Consider the following 22094-nt stretch of genomic DNA (forward strand, 5'->3'; position numbering starts at 1 on the left):
GCACAGTTTTCTCTGATTATGTGGTTTCCTTGCTACCTTATGAATTTTTGTTTTTAAGTTTGCAGTGGGTGTGGCTTTTTAATGTAATATTTGTTTACTAAATGCTTTGGTGATATTAGTGACTTACATAAAGTATGCAACCGTTTTTCATGTTTCACTTACAAAATCCATTGCAGTCCTTAGAGGCTCTGAATTTAAAAGGTGCAGTCATGTAATATATGGTATTCACCAGTGGAAGTAATACAGAGTCTTTGAAAGAAATTAAAAAACTTTGAACGTTCAAAAAGAAAAATTGGCAGTTTCCCAAGCTGCATAATTACAGGACAGTTCATAGTGTGTAATTAAAGTTAACAGTGAAGCAAATGATTGGAATAAAGCTTTGTGACAGATCATTTTTCTGTTTTGTTCTTAAGGAGCAGAGAAATTCCTCCCCATCCTACCCAATCTACCTCAGCTGCAATTTCTAATATTTTTTTTTAAAAATAAGATTAAGCTACCGTTTAAACATACACTATGCAGTTCAGGGATTTTCCATTAGAATGGCATTTTCCTAAAACTAACTTGCAGCACTATAGAGCTGAAACTTTCTTTAAAGTAAAAAGTAGACCTTGAAAAAGTCTTCTCTGGAACTTTTGTTGATTATTATTTGTGTTTATAATCTCTAGTACGTCTTCATTTCTTTGTCTGGGATCCATAATACAAAGCTCTTTTCTTTGAAAACATGACTTTTTACAAGATGCAATTAAGAGTGAGTGATAAAGCTTTGTATCTGATATACTTGGTTTTTGTGTAGGTATGTGCTTAAATACTTATATTGATGTAATGAATGGAGTGTCTATTTCACTAGTCTATCCATGGAGAATAAAGGAAGCAGGATGTTTATAGGGGCTTGTAGTTTCCTGCATTTGTGAGCTAGTAGAATATGAAGATTATTGTTGTCCATTGCGGATATGTTGGGTTCTAAATGGCCAGTTTCCATAGATCATCTTCACAGATCACCTTGGTATGCTGATGACCTGCAACAGATGGAAACATGGGAGGACAGAGTGTTACTGCTGATCATTGTTGTCCCAAGCCAAGTCAGATGCGACATGTTGTGGCTGTTGTGCAGGCATAGAAGGGTTCCCATCTAGTGCATCTGTGCTGGGTGATGTGCGACTCAATGAAGTCTGTGTATTTCTTTTTCTACAATCTGAGTCTTATGGATCTTGCTGTTTCCTGGAGTGAGATTGTGTCTGGTGGAGACCAATATGTCTCCGTTGATCTTGAGTTTCAACCAGTTTCCTAGTACTGGGATTTAGTTATTTGTGAGTTGGAACCATGTTTCTTGTATGTAATTAAATAATAATGGGGAGGCATTGAGTTCATTATTGTTTGAAATCCTGAATGTGTTACGAAAAGGCAAGATACCAGGTAACTGTGGCATCACTGAATTTCACAGATTCTTATAATTTTGAGAGGCACAAAGGAAAGCCGTCCACAGAGAGTCATTTAGGTCTCTTTTTGATACCAGTGAATGCAAGGCGGTATTGATTTGAGTAGCAGCTCTGTCTGGAGATATGGTAGCCTGAAATCACAGTGGGTTTCATTTACTGCTTTGTAGATGTTCTGTGATACTCTATCTTATTTTCAATAGATAATGAGTCCTGTAGTACCTTAAAGACTAACAAATTTATTTATTAGGCAATGAGCTTTCTGACAATCTGAAGAAGTGGGCCCTACCATCGAAAGCTCATTACCTAATAAAGACTAACAAATTTAAGGTGCTATAGAATTGCTTGTTTTTGTGAAGCTCACAGCTACCCCTCAAAGAGCTGTTTTCAATAATGTGCGTCTTGTTCTCAGACTCTCATGGAGGCTTATGTCTGAAAGTAAAATAAATATCATAACAATTGTATTGGCAACTTTTTTTCAAATTTGTCACTTGAATCAGTTTACAGATGGAGTAGAATATCGGCTGTTTTAAATGGCCAGACCTCCACCTGAAGTCACTGGTCCTGTGCCAGTTTACGGCTGTTAAGAGTGACCATGTGCACAATCGAAATTCTGGGTGTACCTTCCATCACCTGAGACAATTTGATGGTTATTTTATTGTGTCCTCTTTACTGCACAGCCAAAAGCGAAAGGCGGAAGAAGAGCAAGGGAACATGCCTCATTTAAGGGGTTTTTGTTTCAGCTATCTTTCTGTTTTAGCAGTCACCCCAGATGAGTTTTCTGTAGTAGGGTCCTCAACCCTTTTTGTCTGGTCCAGCTTCAGTTTAAGACCCTGATGGCAGGCCTTATGGAAATGGGACTTTGCCTTTCTACCCTGGTCCCTAGTGAGTCTAATACAAGTGTTGTTTGATGGACCCTCTGAAACCTGCTTGTGACGTCCCAGGAGACCTTGGCCCTCTGGCTGAGGGCTTCGGTGTTTGTTCACGGGGCCTATCTGAACACATCTCAGAGACTTGCCAGCCAGTCACCACTGACTAAGTGTTACAGCAGAAACCATTTTTAGTCCCTGTGACTGTTAGTCAACAGGATTACATATGGTAACCGAAAGGTTATGGTATCTATGTATACAGATGTACGTGTTACTGGCAGGCAGTTTCTTCATCTACTACTTGTCTTTTTTTCAATCTTTTCACAAATGTTGGGGGGAAGAGGAGGTGTTGTTTCTGTGCCACAAAGATACGGAAGAACATTGCTGGCATTCTGTGATGATCATTCCTAACTTTAGTGAGTTGCATCCCAGTCAGACTGTGTACTGGATGTTGTAGGACCCATACATTTGTTGTAGAAAAGGCTTCCTAGACATCCCTTCTTCCAATTCACAAGAGTCTTCTTGTACCTACTCATTCTGTCCGGATCCGAACAAGTTGTTCACCGTAGAATTTGAACATTTTTGAAGTAAAATTCATTTTGATTCCTGTAATCCTTTTTTCCTCCCAAAAAGGGATATAATTTACTTCCATTTTGTTCAAGATAATAAGAAAAGTGAGCTTTCTTATATTTGTTTTTTCTAATCTGTACAGCCTATGTATCCAGGCTCTTAGTTCCCAACTTTGTTTTTCCTTCTGTTCTATTATGTTCATTGTGTTTTCTTTTGCCTGTTCTCCCTTTCCCCCATCCACATCTTTTTCTGTTCCTTTTTATTTTTTGATCTTTATTCTGTTCTTTCATCCCTCTTGCTCTTTTCACATCTTACACTCCTCCCCCTCAATAGCTCTGTGTCTCCTCTTTGTTCCCTCACTTACCAGAGGGCTCCGTGTTTCTGAGGGTTGAGAACAACCATTTATGTCAGCAGGATTGTTGAGTTCTCTCGGAGCTAACAGCTTGGGCTGGTGATTAAACTTTTGGCCCAGTGCTGGGGACTGCCAGCTGAATTGGGTCCTGATTCAGAGCTCACTGACAACTTTGGATCAGGTACTTGAGGTACTTTGTTGGCAGCAGGGAAAGGAGGGATGATTTTTTCAGAGGTTTGCATTGTGTAGGTGTTGGATGTGAGTTCTTCTGTCAGTTACTCTGACCCTCTCCTCCATTTCAGGCACCATCTTATCACCCTGAACTACTTTGGTGCCTTGACGTTATCTGACTGAAATGTTAGACATCTGATTAAAATGCAGCATGTGGGCAGAAAGGTTTAACTAGCTCATAGGCTGGATGACCTGGATTGATCTCTGAAGACTTGTTAGGAAGATGTGTAAGTGAGACTTGGGCTGTAACATTAGGCTAGAGTAGAACTTTGCAAGGCAAATGTGCATGGATAGAGCGTTACACTGGTAGGCGTACGCTCAGGTCTTGTGATGAAAACAAACAATTCTTGTCTGTTATTGTAGCCTTGATTCAGGATCAAAAGGGAATATTAATATTTGTGATTAAACTTAATTGAAGTAGTGTTATTGCCTATATATGTATTTGAAGGCCGTGATAAATTGTTTGATTCATTTAATGGTTAAATTACCCTGTGTTAATTGCCATGATATTTGGGAGACAGGAGGTTACATCAAAAGCCTATTGTTCTCTTAGGCTAAAATTAAATATAAATGCCCTTTGAACATGAGCCTCTTTCATCTTCTCTGTGCTTCAGTGCTCATGGAGAAAGTGCAAGCTATAAAGAATGGGATCCCATGGAAACCTATCATCCCTTTAAGTGTCATTGACTTCATAACTCTGATACTGAAAGATCCATCCGCAGCTACAATGCTCACAACTCTATGAATCTGAGTGCAGAACTTCTCTCATGCCTGCATGTACAGGTTGGGTCTCCCAGATCTGGCCCAGAACCAGAGGTCTACCATCCTTGGAGTTAGATGTCCCAACTCCTCCAGCCTTCTGCTCCAAATTCCTCTTTCCCAACGTAGTAGATGGTCATCCAAATGCCTTTCTCTGAGAGTAGAATGGTTTTTGTTTTGTCCTGCAAAGCTGTAGTTCTTCCACATGAAGACCCAGTAGAAGGCTGGAAAAAAGAAATGTGGGACAGAGAAACAGGGAGGCAAAAGGAGCTACATGGGAATGTGGAAGGAAAAGAAACTGACGAGTGATAGGAGGAGAGGTTAGAGAGGCAACACAAGAGGAAGTAGCTAGAAGGACAATGTGGTGTAGGTAAAGAAAAATAACAATAATAGTTTGGGAGAAAAGGCAGAGTAGTGAAAGGGAAAGACAGGAATCCTACCTTCCCATAAAAGTGCCTCTGATCTGGCCTCAGCAGAAAATATTATCAGACAAGACAATTAAGGCATCTGATACATGACAGGAATGTTAGAGAAGTTCATTGTATGTAACAAATGATAAAAGAAAACTCAGAGAAAAGAAAATTAAAACGCAAAGGGGAAAGAAAAAAATGGAAAGTCATGTTTCTTTTAACATTAAATACTTCCAGATTGCTGCTTTTGGACCTAGTATTATCTTAGCCAGCTCTTCAGATGTTTACCTGTCGCAAATGCAAGAAAAGTAAGGCTTAGCTATAGTATTGTACAAGTCAAGACAAATATCCATTTTTAATAATGCAGTGATGCCTGTGAAAGAAGCTTCCTTGGGATTTACTGTATTGCTGTAGTTGTAGTGGATCTTGTAGTCCTTCATTCTGTATCTCATCCCCAGTCATGATGAATATCTGTTTGTTATCAAGCTTGTAGTTCGGTGAAGGAAATTAAGAAATACACCAGCAGTGGCTCTGGATCAGTATTCTTTGGGCCAGTGTCAGCCTTAATGTGAGGGACTAGAGCGCTGTTTAAACTTATTTCTTAACATTGAAGACTGTAAAGTTTCCAGCAACAGTTAAGTTAAACATTTAATTTTGTTTTGTTTGCTGTTTGTCAACTGAAACTTTATATTATACCTCTGGATTCTGGCATGAGTTTTTTCTGTGTTATCGTTTGTAGCTTTGTACTTTGTTTCCCTGCAGTTACAAGTTTATTGTAAAGAGTTTTAGGTGACTTAGGCTCACACTAGTTAAAATAACATATAGTAAATTAAAAATGTTATACTGATAAGGTCATGAGATCTTTTTCAGGGGAAAAGGCAGTATGTTGCATTTATGTAAAATACAACATGAGAAGCAGCATATGTGTTTATATTCTCTCTCTCTCTCTCTTCCCCCCGCCCCCAAACACCCCGCAGATCTGTCATAGCTCAAGAAAGTTAGTGGCCAGTTAGACTGAACATGAGACAGTCATGATCTGATGTTCCAAGATACGCTTCTGGACTGAACCCAGAGAATCAAAATACTTCACCTTTATATTTGTAAATTCCCATTTGAGTCGATGGATTTTGCAATGTCATGCTGCAATGGTTGATATTTCAGTGGTGTTAATCTCAGAGTTTTCCACAGTTATCCTATGATGGTTGTTAACAGGGCTCCCCATTGTGTTTTTTTTTTTTTTTGTCATTACTCTTGGAGGTGTCTGTTTCTGAGCTCTGTTAGTTCAGCTAATTCTTTTTAGCATCAGGCATGCTTTCTGGTTGTCTTCAAGCTTCTTCCTTCTTGACCATCTGGACATTGGTGATGGCTTCACACATATCCATAACTATGGTACATCCTCCACTCACATCAAAAGATTTTTACAGAAAATTTCAGAGTATTACATTTTAGAAAGAATAAGATAGTAAAGAATGAACAAAAGAAACTTATACTACTTAATTTTTAAGGCAGACAAGAAGCACAACTTGAAACTTGATTTGTAATGCTAACCAGAAGCAAGACCTTATAGCAAACGTTGTACTTTCTATCATCATTATAATTATATTCTTATACTCACACTAAAATACTACATTTTGGTTACATATAGAGTAATGTGTCTCAAAAACGTCACGTGTGCCAGAAAAATAATAATCTCCTATATATCCTTCTAGATGCTTAGCTGGGTGAATGACTGTTGAGTGCCTAGCTTTCCTGATTATCAGAGAAGCAGCCCTTCTCCTTCAAAGACAACTCCTGGATAAATCTCTGTCATTTCCAGCTTCAATGCTGTAGCAAAAAGCAATGTTAAAACAATTGGTTTAGTTGACTCATTTCAGTCTAAGGGTTAGCTGCAAATGTAGGCAAGATCAAACCATGGGCAGCACCAGGTCAGCTATACTGATTGCTGAGAATTGATGGCTCACACACAAATTAAGTACCTTTGAAAATACATTATACAAAAGGGACAGACATTTGCAGCAGCGGTATCATCCAGTTGCTGCCTCTTAATTAGCTATAGACTGTTACTGTTGGGAGAGCTTGAAAAAAGGTAAATAGCAGTTGTTAGAGAGTGAGATGGAGACAGGAAACTCAAAAGAGGATGAACTAAATGGACCTCTCAATGGCCAATACTCATTCCTTGCCTTGGACCCCTAACACCTGGTCAATCGTGATCTCTGGTGGTACCTTGCCTGCCCTGGCCCCACTCTACAACCAGAAGCAGCCAGCATGCCCCACAGTCTTTGAGGGTGGGAGAGCTCTCCATGTGCTGCTCCTGCCCACAAGCACTGCCTGCACATCTCCCATTGGTTGGGACCAGAGAACTGTAGCCAATGGGAGCAGTGAGGGTGTAGTCTGCAGAGATACACTATGCACAAAGACATGTGCCTCCCCAGGGGGCCACAGGGACATGTTGGTTCCTTCCAGGAATGGTGTGTGGCTGGGGCTGCCTGAGGTAAGTGCCGCGCCCTTCAGTGGGCAAGTTTCTGAATGTCTCGGTAGCAGAAAGACCAGGAATAGCATGAGTGCAGCAAGCCCAGCTATGCTGAACCAGCGCTCTCATGCAGACAGTCCCTCATATCTCCTCCTGCACAAGGCCCTGCCCCAGCTCATGAGCTCCCATCCAGAGGCAGCTCCAAGAGCTCTCTCTCTCTGTGCGTGTACCTCCCTCCTACAACAGCCGTGATGCTCTCAACACAGAGCCAGGACCCCATACCCACTCCTACACTCGCAGTCCTTGCACCAGCTCAGAGCTCACTACAGCATACTCACTTCCTTGCAGAGCTTGCACTCCTGCACCCCAGCCCTCTGCCCCAGACTCATCCCAGAGCCGACTCCCCCACTGCAACCCCCTTTTCCCAGCCCAGAACCAGTATCCCTTACTAAACCCCTGTCGCAACTCAGTGAAAGTGTGCAAGGGTAGGGGAGAGTGAGCAAGGTGTGTGGCGGGGAATGGAGTGAGCAGGCTGGGGCTTCAGAGGAGGCTGGGACCAGCTGAAAAGTGCAGAGTAGATACTGGGTTGCCCTTAAATTCAAAAAGTTATCTTCGTCTATTATGTCTTCCTATCTTCCTTCTGTTCTGCATTTAAGACTGCAGTAGCTATACTTTACTCCTTGTCATTTGTTGTTTCTTTGTAGTTCTCTCTTATTTCCGCTGAGCTCTGCCTCATCTCTTTTCCTTCATCTCATTTCTTCTGCTCGCTCTCCCATGTAGTTGCTCTTCCCTTTCCTTGGCCTCTGTCCCATTGTCTTTTTTCTCTACACTGGATCGTTTTTTTTAATGAGCACTGCACATACCAGTTGTCTTAACTTTCCTCACAGTGCCTCAGTGAAGGGTTGAAGATCTCTGAACAAGAGCTGATCTTATTTCCCAGTTACGGTTTAAATTCTTTAAACTGTGATAGGTTATGTTTTGCGTTTCAGCCTGTGCTTTAGATTTCATAACTTGTGTTGAGTTAAATCTGATAATGTTTTACTTAATATCTTTGTAGTAATTATATGAGGCTGTTAACAAAGTCATTTTCCTGGGGTCAGTTTCAGAAAACTACCCTGTTCCAGTGAAAAAATCACTGGAACCTTACTGAAATCTTCTTATCCAAGAGAAGATGAAGCTGTTGTGCTATGCTAATAACATGGTATGGCATACACATATTTTCTCCAAGTAAGCTGTCGTGCCCATTGGGAGGGGAGAGACTTACCCTGATTGAGGCATCTGGGTGCTACCACAAGGCAAATAGTAAATAGACATCAGGGAAAAACTGAGGGAGTTAGTACAGGTTGAACATAGGTAGTCTACCATTCTCCCATCTGGCAACATCCATAATCCAGTATGATTTTAGCTAGCCAGATGACCACTTATCATGGATGTGGCCAAGTTTCCCGTGGTCCCATAAAGTTTGTTTACAGCCACCAGTCCTGACTCTCAGCGTTCTGTGCTGTTATTTAGCTCTAATTTATCCCTAAGTGTCTTCTAAGATCCCAGTAAGCAGTGGAAGTGTTGGTTATGCTAGACCAGTGGTGAGTAGACTTTTTATATCAAGCACCAATTTTCATCTCTGCGGTTAGCAGCCTTCCCCCCATAACCTGTCTAATGTAATCTAAACTGACAGAAATTTCAGTTATATTCATATGAAAAAAGAAAAACCCTTTTAGTATGTATAAGTATGTAGAAAGTAAAAGCTATTACTCAGTATATTAATGTGTATACACATATATAAACTGTAACTTATTTCAATATTTTTAATGAGATGGATGAGACTGAGTCCCAGCAGCTGACCCTGCTGCACCCCCGACTTTGCTTACTCTGGGCTAGACAATATTGACCTTCTATAGTCCGGCGAATTCTCTGGTTTAGCACTGGTCAGGTCCCGAGGGTGCTGGACTAGAGAGGTTCAACCTGTATCATCCCAAGCAAGGAGAGAGCAGCTAGGTGGTTGAAGGTTGAGATGAGACCAAGAGGAGTGGCATCTTAACTGTGAATTCCCATTTCAATAAGGGCTCTGTGGGGTTGGCTGTTAATTTTAATTACAGGAAAAAATAAACCAATAGAATCATTCATCAAACTAAGCTATAAAATCCAGTAAAAAGGTGCATGAACATTTTTGATCTAGACTTACATATTATTTCCTAGATATGCTTTTCTTTGTGCTTTTGAGCAACTTGCTAAAGAAATCTGTTTGCCCTCTGATTATTTTTCTCCATTCACAATCAAAGACCTCAGGAAAATAAATATAAAACAAAGATAATGCCTTTGTCATCAGTGTTTCATTTTTGGTTTATTTTGCTTCAGGATATGGTACTCCTAAGTTATGAAAAGTGTATTAGAGATATACTAACGAATGTTGTAATCTGTTGCCAAGATTAAGAATTATTTCTCCTGGGTTGTTCATAAGAGTTGTTTTTACAGTCATTGTAGTTTATTAAAGATCAGTATCTGCAGAATTTACATCCCCAAGTTTAACTGCAGCGATGCTTCTTCCATCTTCCTTTCTTGCAAAATTCTTACCTTGTGTCATGTCATCTTTGTTGTGCACAGAAAATGTGAAAAGATGGGTGCTTGACTGGAAGGAAAAAGAGTAGCATTCTGAGCCTGCTTTACATATGGATTACTCAAATTGCCATTTAATTTAGCACATGATAGTACATAGTGCCTCAACTGTTTCTCAGCCATTCTTATTGATTGCAGTAATTCTGCCCTAACATTATATGAAGATACAGCGTTACCATTAAACATTTATGCACTCATGAAATGTTAACACATTGAGTTAATGTAAAATTCAACAAAATGCATTTGCAAGGTGCAGTGGTATTGCTAAGACTGGTGCCTTTTTTTCCTCCACTTTCACTTTGTCTTCACATTAATTTTATTATCTATTTTCCTTAGCTGTATCTAAATCTATGCCAAAAATCCCCCTACTCCAATATGCAGATGTTGGGGTTTTTTATTATGAAAAGCTGCATCTATACGGCAAGATAATATAGATTTTAAGGCATTTAGCCTGATTTTATCAAGTGCTTGTCTTCACTGTAAATTCCATTAGCTTGATTTATGGTGCACTAAAATCGACATAATGTCGTCATAACCTGACGGGTGTAGCATTCAGTTCAAATTTAAAATTCTGAATGGAGAATAGTGAGGAAGTGCCATCTCTTTAAGTCGAATTCATTAGCCTCAGACACGTCCCGTATATGCCCCACAATGCCCCACAGGTCTCTGCCTCTGACCTCTTCCATCTCCGCTGCTGTCAGGCGTGGTGGAATTGGGCAAGAGGAAGACCTTTTCAATTCAGCACCTGGAAACCTATGGCTGTAGGCTCATGCTTGTCTGAGAGGCTGAAAAATCTTCTTTGCTTCTTTGCTATTAGCACAGCTTTGGGATCTGTGGTTCTGTGTCTACTTCTGCTACCTGTCTCTTTTTCTGTGCTGCATGATTCCAACCCTGCACCATGTGTCAGCTAGGCTGTGGGTGGGGGTCATGCTCGTATGATAGGATGAGAAGCTTCTTTTCAGGTGTTCACATATTGTTCTATCCCCCACATCCTCTCCTTTCCCTCCACATGAGGCACCATGAATTTTGGAACTTGCCCTCGCCTGCATCATGTGGCAGCTAGTCTGTGGGTGGGAGGTTGTGTTTGGACAAGAAACTTCTTTTCAGCTCTTTACATTTTATCCTGACTCCCCACATCTCCCTTCATTCCCCCCGGACGCGCCATGCAGTCTGAAACTTTCCTGCACCCAGCTGCATCATATGACTTGACCCCAAACCAATAAAAGGATGTTCTGTGCAAGGTTCCAGGCAGCTTGGGCATGGTGAGGATCCTGGAGCAGGCCGGGGGAAGTGTCCCTTGGCAGCTAGGATATTGGGGGGGCTGGCAGCTATTCGGGGACCTTGCAGTCACTAATGGGAAGTCTTCCCCGGTGGCCATGATTTTTGGGGCCTAGCAGCTGCCTGGGGTAAAGTCTCCAGCAGCTGATATAGTTGTGGGTCTTTTATATGACCTGGGGGAAGTCTCCCTTTGTGGACATGATTTTCAGGCCTGGCTATAGTCAGAGGTGTTTTATGCACCCGGGGGGAAGTCTTCCTTGGCAGACACAATTTCAGGGGCTGGCTATAGTTGGGGGTTTTTAACCGCCCGGGGCCAGTCTCCCTCAGCACACACAATTTTTGGTAAACAGAAGCAAAATCTTTGGCACAAAAGTGGCTGTTCTTTCAGAGCAAATTTTTGTATGAGCTTTATCCAAAGGCCATTGAAGGCCATGTGGCAGCTCTACAATTACCACAGTTCTCCAAGTAAGGCTTGCAGCAATAAACTGACTCATGAATGACTTCATGATACATGGCATTTTCAGTGTTTTGCTCATATCTACTACTTACACATGCATTTCCAGGTTTCGCTGTAGTTGCAAGGGTGAAGATTCTTGTTCTGAGGGTCTCCTTTTCCAGGAGGCCTAAACCTAGATCCAACCCTGGGCCCACTAGTAATAGGGGCAGGTGGTGGGTCCTGCCCTAGGCTGGCTCTTGGACCTTTGAGACAAAATTATTGATCCGAGGATCTTCTTTGCCAGGAGGCCTAAATCCAGATCCAAGCCTGCAAGGGTCCAGTGCTATTATGTCCCGTTTGAAAACCTGTCAGATGGGAAATCCAAAATCTTTTTTCTAATCCTTACTAAGCGCTTTATTACCCCTGCCCTCCTCTCAATTATAAAAGGCACATCTCTTATACATGCAAGCCAGATTCCACCTGGAAAAGGGGATGTTTGGTTTATGTTTAGCAAGGGATGTTTAGCATGGGAATGAGGGGAGATGAAAGGTAGAAAATGAAATGTGGGAAGATGTCGTCAGATACCCACAGCCACGAGTGGGGCATTGTTTTGCCATGTTGCATCAGTGAAAATAGCCAGAATGCTACAGGACTCAGGGAACTGTGGGATATGTTCCCATAATACACTGCTGCAACAGTCAATTTTGGTGACTCGTGTGTGGCAGCAATAAGTCAATTTTGTGGAGAGCCTGTGGGAAGGGGAGGATGGTTGAAATTGACTACTTAAAACTCAGTATTAATAAATCAATTTTAATAAAATTGATTTTAGCACCTAGTGTATATGCAGACAGAGAGAGAGAGAAAGCAATTTCAGTAATGGCAGATGAAGCATTGCATTTTGCTTATATCGTGTTATCCAATCTCCAACACTTGGGTCTGGGAGCAGATCACTCTTTCTTATGAGACAAGCTCTAAACAGGATGACTAATCCAGAATGCACAATGGAGATGTGCACATGTTCCTGAATGCTGGTTGCAGGAATATAAAAGAAAAATTGTAGAAGCTTTTCTTGGATTTGGTACACCTGTTATCCAGATATGGCATTGCATAATTAGGCATAGCTAAACTTCTAGCCAAAAAAAAGAATTCCTGTAGGAGAGCATTAGACTACTGAGAGGCCAAGAGAGTAAGTGCCTTTTCTTCACATACTATGAATGCTGTTGGGGATAGTTGGGACACATCGGCTGGGAAACTAAATACCTGGAGGAAGGTAGCGAGAGGGTGATTCTTTAACCCATCTATTAAGTACTTTGTGGAAAAGTCCCATAGAATTAATAAGAATAAAACCATGAGGATTCTATTGAAATTATTTGAAGAACCTGTAGAATGAAATCTTTTTTGGACGTTTGTGTTGACTTGTTTTAAATGATCATATAGGCTACGTCTACACTAGCTAAAAACTTCGAAATTGCCATGCGAATGGCCATTTCGAAGTTTACTAATGAAGCGCTGAAATACATATTCAGCGCCTCATTGGCATGCGGGCGGCCGCGGCACTTCGAAATTGATGTGGCTCGCCGCTGCGCGGCTCGTCCAGACGGGGCTCCTTTTCGAAAGGAACCCGGCTACTTCGAAGTCCCCTTATTCCCATGAGCAGATGGGAATAAGGGGACTTCAAAGTAGCGGGGGTCCTTTCTAAAAGGAGCCCCGTCTGAACGAGCCACGCGGCGGCGAGCCACGTCAATTTCAAAGTGCCATGGTCACCCGCATGCTAATGAGGCGCTGAATATGTATTTCAGTGCTTCATTGGTAAACTTCGAAATGGCTATTTGCATGGCCATTTCGACGTTTGGGGCTAGTGTAGACACAGCCATAGAGTTCTGTAGAGGGGTTGTTATTCTCTGTTAACTTCTGCAGCACGTTTTTAACTCATCAAAGTATAAAACATTTCATGGTACATTCTAAAGGACTTTTATATAAGAGCAAGGTGATAGGTTCTTCAGCAATACCTAAGGTAGCAGGGTGAAATCCTGGTTCCATTCACAACAGTTGAGACTTTTACTGTTACCTTTGATGGGGCCAAGTTTTTCCCCCTTGGAAAGTGGAATATGTCCCCCCTCTATTTATCTGAAAAAGGCTCGATCTGTTAATATTGTGGAGGACAGTTCAGTGCCCATTTTCCCCTCTCTTCCTCTGGGAAGTTTCTGAGGTGAAGGACTTGGTCTTGGTATTTAAATCTTTGTGGAAAGTCTTTTCTTTGGTTTTTTTTAATAAATCAATTGATTTAAGATTTACCAATCAGGCACATCTTTTTACGAAGGCTCCCCACAGTTAAGGTTGTATCCTGAAATGTCATTAAAATGCAGCATTACCTTTTTCTTTTCTGTGTATGTAGGTATCCTTTTATTCTTCTTTGAGTAAGTGGTCCCTATTGTATTTCACTTTCCATTTCCTTGCTTTTTGTGATTGTGTCTTGCAACCATAATTGCTTCACAATCATTTTTAAATGTATAAATAAATACTGCATCTAAGATTTATTTTTAATTAGCTGGTTTAACAAAGCTCAATACTGCCCCCATTCTTGGCCCTCCACCTCACAGTCCCCATTTGTGCAATGTCTGAAAAATAAGGTCATATCATGTTTGCTGTTTTGTCCTAAGGTTCTGCCTTCAAGTTCTTTTAAAACCATGGATTTGGTTTGTCTCACAGCTATGGGATTTAGCCATTCTGAATTCTCCTTTTCCAATTTTTAAAAAGTTTTTCAAAGTGAGGATGTGGTGGTGAAGAGAGCTGGGAGAAAGAAAACCCTCAAAATAGAGCGCAGTGCCTGAACATATGTTTCTCATGAAAGAGCATTTGAGGTACTATGGCACTTAGGAAAAATCTGCTTTGCAGTGTGTTTTCCATCTGGACGTACTGGAGCTATTTAGGACATGCACTTGTTCTTTTCTGATAGTTGGTATAAGAGTTTATTGTCATAACCCCATTCTTAGTGGAAACCTGATTTGAGCTTGTTTTTGTTTCCTTTTGTTTTCAAGCCCCATTTGCCCTGCTTTTCTTGCAGACAGACTGAGAAATGAGTCACTCACGGTTTGTGCAAAATCTGTAGTATTCTCATAAGTAACAATCTCCCCTCTGTACAATGACATTTTTAAACCATCTGTAATGCTTGGGACATCTCTGTCTAAAATAAAAGTTGCATCACTTGAAAAAGTAAAAAATTAATTTAAAAAGAAATCTGTGTTCTGTAACCCAAAGACTTGTTGAGTATGGCTGTGCTACCTTTGTAGCCTTTATAGTGAACTGTTCTGTAATAATTCACTGAATATTTTTTCATGCACAAATCTGTACTATAGATACAAGAAGCACCTCTTTATACCCTATTATTTTAATATAACTTAAGTAGGCCTTTATAGACCCAGGACCCAAGTGGTTCTTGTTTTTAATAGTTCTACTTATTTAAAGTGATCAAATTTCCTTTCACAGCACACACAAATTTAAATTAAAAATTATCATCTCCTTTGCCACTGGTTTCCATTCCAATTACCGCATGCAGAATTGGAATCAGAGCAGCTGTGTTCTATTGGAATGATGGTGCTGCAGAAGTAGATTTGTTCGAACATGAGAAACTACTGGCTGCAATTAGCTCAGCAGCAGTAAAAAGGACAGGAAGATAGCTTTGTTTCTTTCCGAGAAGTCCCAAAAATTAATCTTAACATTTATTTTCTTACTATCTGGGATGAAAAATCCTGAGTTCATGAGAGCACAGTGACTTTGATTTAAAGTACCAGGCCAATTAGATGCTCTCTGCATATACTGAATATAGAGCACATTTCCTCAATGCACATGTTGTCCAAATAAATAAATTTCCATTTTGATTTCGATTTCAGATTGTCTTGGAAAACAGCAGCCGAGAAGACAAGCATGAATGTCCTTTTGGCCGCAGTAGCATTGAGCTGACAAAGATACTGTGTGAAATCATGAAAGTAGGAGAACTACGTAAGTCTAAATTGTTTATTTAATCAGACTCTTGTGTTTAAGATGAAGATGTGTTTCTTGTCATTGTTGTCCCAGAACTATTTTTTCTGGTGATGATGCCTGAGTCCCCAGTAGTAGATTATATGATATGTAAGTTCTCTTCAGTAGAAATGTTAGCCATTGTGATTCTGTTTTGCATATTCTTGCACATTAGATATTGTACCAATTGCAACTTACCATATTCCATTGTTTTTTGACATATTGTGTGCATTACCAAGAACAGGTATAATACATGATATGGGTGTCCCAACTTTAAATCCTGACAGACAGTTATCTTCTGGGGTTATGATTAAGTAGGTGGCTCAGAGTCCATTCTGAGCCAGTACCTGAGCAAGATACTTCCAGAACACTGTGCCACTGGAGGCTACTGTCTTTTGCTTGAGCACTAATATCAAGATCCTGGCTAATGGTGATCTTCGCAAAATCTTCTGATTTGTGCAGAGTTATGGTGGTAACTTCAGTGTTCTAGGGCAATTCTAATTTGGATAATTGCATTCTTATTTACATTTTCTCTTTGGTTGGATAAAATAACTATATTCTTGACATGCTGTTGTAAATTTGCAACACTGTGATGTGCTGGTGGATCATTGCAACTTTTATCCAGAAATAGATACGTTTTGGAAGTGATGCTTAAGTTTCCCACATAAGATTATTGCAGCCCTTACTTAAGTGGCAGAATGTTTTCTTGTGTAAGCAGTCCCATGGATTTAATGAAGTTACACATGCACATTTGCTCAGGAAAGCAGAACTAGGTTTCCAGCAAGGCACAGCAGGCATGTGCCTAGGCCCATTGGCATTCTAAGGGCACCTAAAATATAAAGTATGTTAAAAGGTCGGTTGTAGGGAGGGGCAGAAAAGGTGTACTTAGGGGCTCATAGGGTGTAAATCCATCCCTGCATGTAAGGCCATAGTTTGTAAATGCATTACAGTATTTAAAGCGCTACGTAAGTGTCAGCTATTAGAGATCTCATTAAACATAACAGTGAACTGTAGAATAACACCATTACAATAAAAAGTTACTTATATGCTTTCAAGCAGTTTAAACTTATTTCGAGTACTATACCCACTGGGTTTTTTTGTGTCGGTACTTGCTGGTTCTGAGTACTGGTGCCTTAGCAGCCTCAGCTGCAGGAACCCCGGTTGGGGTCCCTGTCCACCCCCGTGTTGGGGAGCCAGCTGGAGCACAGAGCCCCAAGAACCCCAGGCACAGGAACCCTGGGGTGTGGCAGGGAGCTGACTGAATACCAGTTCTTCTTCGAGTGTCCCCGTGGGTGCTCCACATTAGGTGTCGGGCTCGCCCGGCGCCACAGATCGGATCTTCCAAGCAGTTTCTGCCAGACTGTGCGTGCGCCAGTGCACACCGCTCCCTTGCGCGCTCCTGGCCACGTGCGCGATCCGGTCCCCGCCAGTTCCTCTTAACCGCCGTCGGATGCAGACGGAATCTGACTAGGCTACGGCCAAGTTAGCGTATTCAATGGTTTTAGCTGTTTTTCTTTAAAGTTTTCAAGTTCTTAGTCTATTGTTAAGTTAGCCAGTTGTTATTTTCAAAAAAAAAACGAGAAACAACAAGCGGGACGGAATTCAGTCCGGTCCTAGTAACAAGCGGAGCACCGGAGGCCAGGAGCCTAGGGCCATTAGCCCTCCTGCCGCGGCAGGCTATCGGAGAGGGGGAAAACAGCACAGAGAAGGTGCTAAGTACCCCATTAACAACTAAAAGACTCACCGACAATGTCCTCTTCAGGATTCAAGAAATGTGAGTCTTGCCGAGAGGCAATGCCAGCGTCTGATGGGCACAGTTACTGTATAAGGTGCCTGGGGGAGTCCCATGTCACGCAGAAATGCTCCTTCTGTGCAAAATTAACAGCCAGAGCGCAAGGAAGGATAGGGAGATGCGTCTTAAAATGCTGCTATTCGACAAGGCCTTCCAGCCAGACGTGCCGGAGCGGCCGCAGCAGGAGGGACCCTCCGGGGCCCATAAAAGGAAAGCTGCCTCCCTCACCCCATCAGCGCAAAAACGGAGGAGAGTCTCCCCAACCCAATCCCTGCTGGCAGCAACAGCGAGCGGGACGGGAGGAGAAGCACAGCCCCCAGCCGCAGCAACAGCTGATCGGCGGCGGCACGGAGAGCCACATGGAGGCGGCTCAGCCTCCGATAATCAAACAGCCGCCCCGCCCTGCAGGCAGGGCAGCGGCTAAACAAGCGCCGGTACCGGCGGCACCGCAGGCAGCGGCACCGACCCCCGGGGAACCGGCGGTGCAGAGCACGCAGGCACGCAGCCTGCAGGCACCGGAAGACACTGCCTGTGCGGCATCGCCCATGAGCGTGTCGAGCGCGGCGCGGACGGGGCCAAGATGCCCTGCACGTCAGGGGGTGGAGCTACCCCCTCAAGGGAGGGGGAAGGCTGCACAGAAAACAAGGCACCGCAGCCCCTCTCCAGACAGGGCTGCAGAGTTGCTTTCTCTCAGCCCTCCGCTCATGCTGCAGACTCCAACTAGAAGGCAGGGGTCCCCCCCTAGCCTACCCGGAGCCCCCGTCTCCATTTTTACAACCAGCCTTGCCCTGGCTGGGACCACCTGCACCCTTCTTGGGGTTTGAGCCGCTGGAGTACTATCACAAATCGCTCTCTCCAGTGTCCCGGGTCTCTTGACGATCTCGCTCCCCCAGACGCAGGGGGTATGCACCAAGGGAGTGGTCGAGGTCACCTTCCCAAGAACAGTGCCCATGCTGCCATAGTCGTCCCTATCACGCGGGGCACAGACACCACCAGCACTCTATCAGGGAAAGATCCCCACAGACGGTCCCGTATCCCCGAGGGCAATCGCGAACAGGGACAGAGACTCAAGTATCTCAGGGGGAACTGGTTATGGAACCCCGAGATTTTCCCTTGCAAGCTTCCAGCGAGCGGATGTACCATTCCCAACAGGAACCGGAAGGGTCCAGAGAGGCGTATCCTAGTGGTTCCTCGCTCTCCTCCCCGGACAAGGCTACGGCCCCGGGGGACGTCCATCCTCCGGACGATCTCAAACAGTTTCAAGAGCTGTTTAAAAGGGTGGCCTTCACGCAAGGCATCCAGACAGCAGAGGTGCAAGAGAAACACCATAAGCTCCTCAAAAATCTGAGACCTCCAGCCTCCTCCAAAATAACAATACAGCTTGACGAAGCAATCTTGGAGTCCGCCACTATGATATGGCAGACCCCCGCGACTATTCTGCCTGTCCACAAGAGAGTGGACAAGAAATACTTCGTGCCGGCAAAGGGCATGGAGTTCCTGTTCAGCCACCCACAACCAAATTCCTTGGTGGTAGAGTCGTCGCAACAAAGATCAAAGTCATCTCGATTCAAGACAGGGGGAACGGACAAAGATGCCAAGAAGCTAGAGCTGTTCGGCAGAAAGGTCTACTCCTCCTCCACACTACTGTTGCGAATGGCAAATTACGCAGCGCATCTAGCGAACCACAATTTAAACAACTACACTAGGTTAACCTCCCTCATGGACTCGCTTCCAGAGGACAAGAAACCGGTGCTCAAGGCCATTGTGCAAGAAGGCTACGCGGCCTCGAGGACGGGAGTTCAGATCGCCCTGGATGTTGCAGACACAGCAGCACGCTCCACAGCTCCGGGAGTGGTGATGCGAAGGGAGTCCTGGCTCCAGACTTCGGGTATACCGAGGGACCTGCAGGCAAAGATCGTCGATCTTCCCTTCGACTCGCAGAAGCTGTTTGCTGAATCAACTGACTCGGTCCTTCATTCCAGTAAAGATTCAAGAGCCACACTTAGGACCCTGGGGATTTACACCCCTCCATACAGAAAGAAAAAGTACTACCCTCAACAAAGACAGTACCAGCCACAGCGTCCCCAGTACCACAGGGGTTACGAGCAAGGGCGACATCAACAGCACCAGCAGTACAGAACTCCCAGGCGACGTTCCCAACAGAGCCGTGCGTCCTCGGGGCAGGGCCAAAGGCCACAAGTTTGACACACAGATCCAGGGCTGCACCATCACTACCATCACACAAGGTCATCCGAAGTGGTTATTCCACCATCGCCTCCGACCATTCTACGACCAGTGGCAAAGGATCACCACAGACAAATGGGTGCTGGAGATCATAGCCACGGGGTACGCCATCCCCTTCCAGTCGCTCCCGCCACCACGACCTCCACCCAGGCCCCACCTCCAGGAGGCCTCCCACGTAGCGAGGCTCAAGCAGGAGGTAGACCATCTCATGCTCATAGGGGCAGTGGAAAGAGTGCCGGAGCAACTGCAAGGGAAAGGGTTCTACTCCAGGTACTTCCTCACGGAGAAAAAGACAGGAGGCTGGAGGCCCATCTTAGATCTTCGAGGCCTCAACCGGTACCTGCGCAAGCAACGCTTTCGGATGATCACAATCGCCTCCATCCTTACGGCACTGGACGATGGAGATTGGTTCGCAGCCCTCGACTTACAAGACGCGTATATTCACATAACTATCCATCCGGCTCACCGACGATTCCTCCGGTTCATGGTAGGCAAAGAACATTTTCAATACAAGGTCCTACCGTTTGGCCTCTCCTCGGCCCCCAGAGTCTTCACCAAGACCTTGGCAGTGGTGTCAGCCTACCTGCACAGACGGGGGGTATTTATATTCCTGTATCTGGACGACTGCCTACTCAAAGGGGCCTCGAAGGAGGAGGTACTACGCATGATACGCGTCACAGCAGGCACGTTCTGTTTGCTCGGCCTGGTTATCAATCTGGCAAAATCAAAGATAGACCCCACACAGGACATAGAGTTCATAGGGGCACGCATAAATTCTATTACAGCGAGAGTGTATCTACCAGAGACACGCTTTCGGGCCATCGGCTCCCTCGTGCAAGTCATCACCTTCAGCCCTACAGTGCCAGTTCTGACGTGCTTACAGCTGCTGGGCCACATGGCAGCAGCGACGTTCGTAGTACAGAATGCCAGGTTACACATGTGCAGCATGCAGCACTGGGTGGCGAGCGTATACAAACCAGCAGCACACACCATTCACAGGGTGGTGTCGCCCACAACAGAGGTGTGCAAATCCCTGCAATGGTGAGTAAACCCCAAGAACTTGCTAACAGGGGTACCCTTCCACCAACCACAAATATCGGTTTTTCTTACTACAGATGCCTCCCTCATAGGGTGGGGAGCGCACATGGGCGAAGAGGTGACGCAAGGGCTGTGGTCCTCCACGGAGCAGTCACTGCACATAAATATACTGGAGCTCAGAGCAGTGTTCAACGCCTGCAGACACTTTCGAGACCATATACAAGGCAAAGTTGTCGGGATCAGTACAGACAATACCTCCACCATGTTTTATATAAATTGGCAAGGAGGAGCTCGGTCCCGTGCCTTATGTGCAGAAGCAGTCCGGTTATGGAACTGGTGCATTGCCAACAATATAATCTTGAAAGCCTCGTACTTACCAGGCGCTCACAATGTGAAGGCAGACCAGCTGAGCAGGCGTTTCGCACTCACGCACGAGTGGCAGATCCGTCCCGATCTGCTACGACCGATTTTTCACGCATGGGGCTTTCCCCAGATAGACCTGTTTGCCACTCAACACAACAAGAAGTGCCCACGATTTTGCTCCAGGGCAGGACTGGGACGGGGGTCCCTGGGGAACGCATTCATGATCTCCTGGAGGGGCCCCCTGCTTTACGCTTTTCCTCCCACAGTGCTGATCCACAAAGTCTTGCAGAAAGCCAGGAGGGAAGGAGCCCGAATGATCCTGATAGTCCCAACGTGGGATCGACAGCAATGGTTCCCCCTACTCCTGCGCTTGTCGGACCGTCCACCGATGCCCCCTCCGGTGGCGCCGGATCTGCTCACGCAAGCCCAGGGGTCCATAGTGCATCTGCACCTCCAAGGTCTGCGACTACAAGCGTGGTTAATCCATGGCTCAGCTCCCTAGAGAGCACATGTACGGAGAAAGTGCAACAAGTCCTAGAAAGTAGCAGGAGGACTTCCACCAGGAAGACCTACAAGCAGAAATGGACTCGCTTCACGGCATGGTGTTCTACCAAACAGCTAGCCCCCGTTTCGGTGCCTATACCTGTAATATTAGAGTATCTATTGGACCGCAAGAGAGGAGGACTCTCACTATCCTCGTTAAAGGTCCACCTTGCTGCCATTTCGGCGTTCAGACACGAAGAGGAAGGGCACACGGTGTTCGCCGATCCCATGGTTACCAGGTTACTCAAAGGGTTGGTAAACCTATACCTCCTTCGGAAACCGCTTCTACCTTCGTGGAACTTGGACCTGGTGCTTAATGCGCTAACGGGACCACCGTTCGAGCCTTTGGCCACGGTTTCCCTCCGCCTCCTTACGATAAAGACTACCTTTCTTCTCGCAATCACGTCAGCTCGCAGGGTGAGCGAGCTTGCGGTAGTTATGGCAACGCCACCCTGCACTGTTTTTTCGAAGGAGGCAGTAACCATACGGCTGCATCCAGCCTTTGTTCCTAAAGTTTCTTCTGAGTTTCACATTAACGAACCTATTGTTTTACCCTCGTTTTATCCAAAGCCTCATAACTCTAACAAAGAGGCGCGCCTACACCTCCTGGACGTAAGGAGGGCGCTAGCCTTCTATATAGACAGGACCAAGTCCTTCCGGAAAACGAATAGACTCC

The 22094-nt window shown here is 44.4% G+C and overlaps 1 protein-coding gene across 2 annotated transcripts in view; it reads left to right on the plus strand.

The window, feature by feature from the left end:
- ELMO1 (engulfment and cell motility 1) overlaps positions 1-22094 on the plus strand; it is a 504510-nt gene that overhangs the window by 248569 nt on the left and 233847 nt on the right. For both annotated transcript variants that reach the window (XM_074988098.1, XM_074988096.1), the window contains exon 15: positions 15312-15420. In XM_074988098.1, coding sequence (XP_074844199.1) covers positions 15312-15420 — 109 coding nt within the window. The remainder of the gene's footprint in view (positions 1-15311; positions 15421-22094) is intronic.

The sequence above is a fragment of the Carettochelys insculpta genome, chromosome 2 (genome assembly GCF_033958435.1).
Source record: "Carettochelys insculpta isolate YL-2023 chromosome 2, ASM3395843v1, whole genome shotgun sequence".
NCBI lineage: Eukaryota > Metazoa > Chordata > Testudines > Carettochelyidae > Carettochelys > Carettochelys insculpta.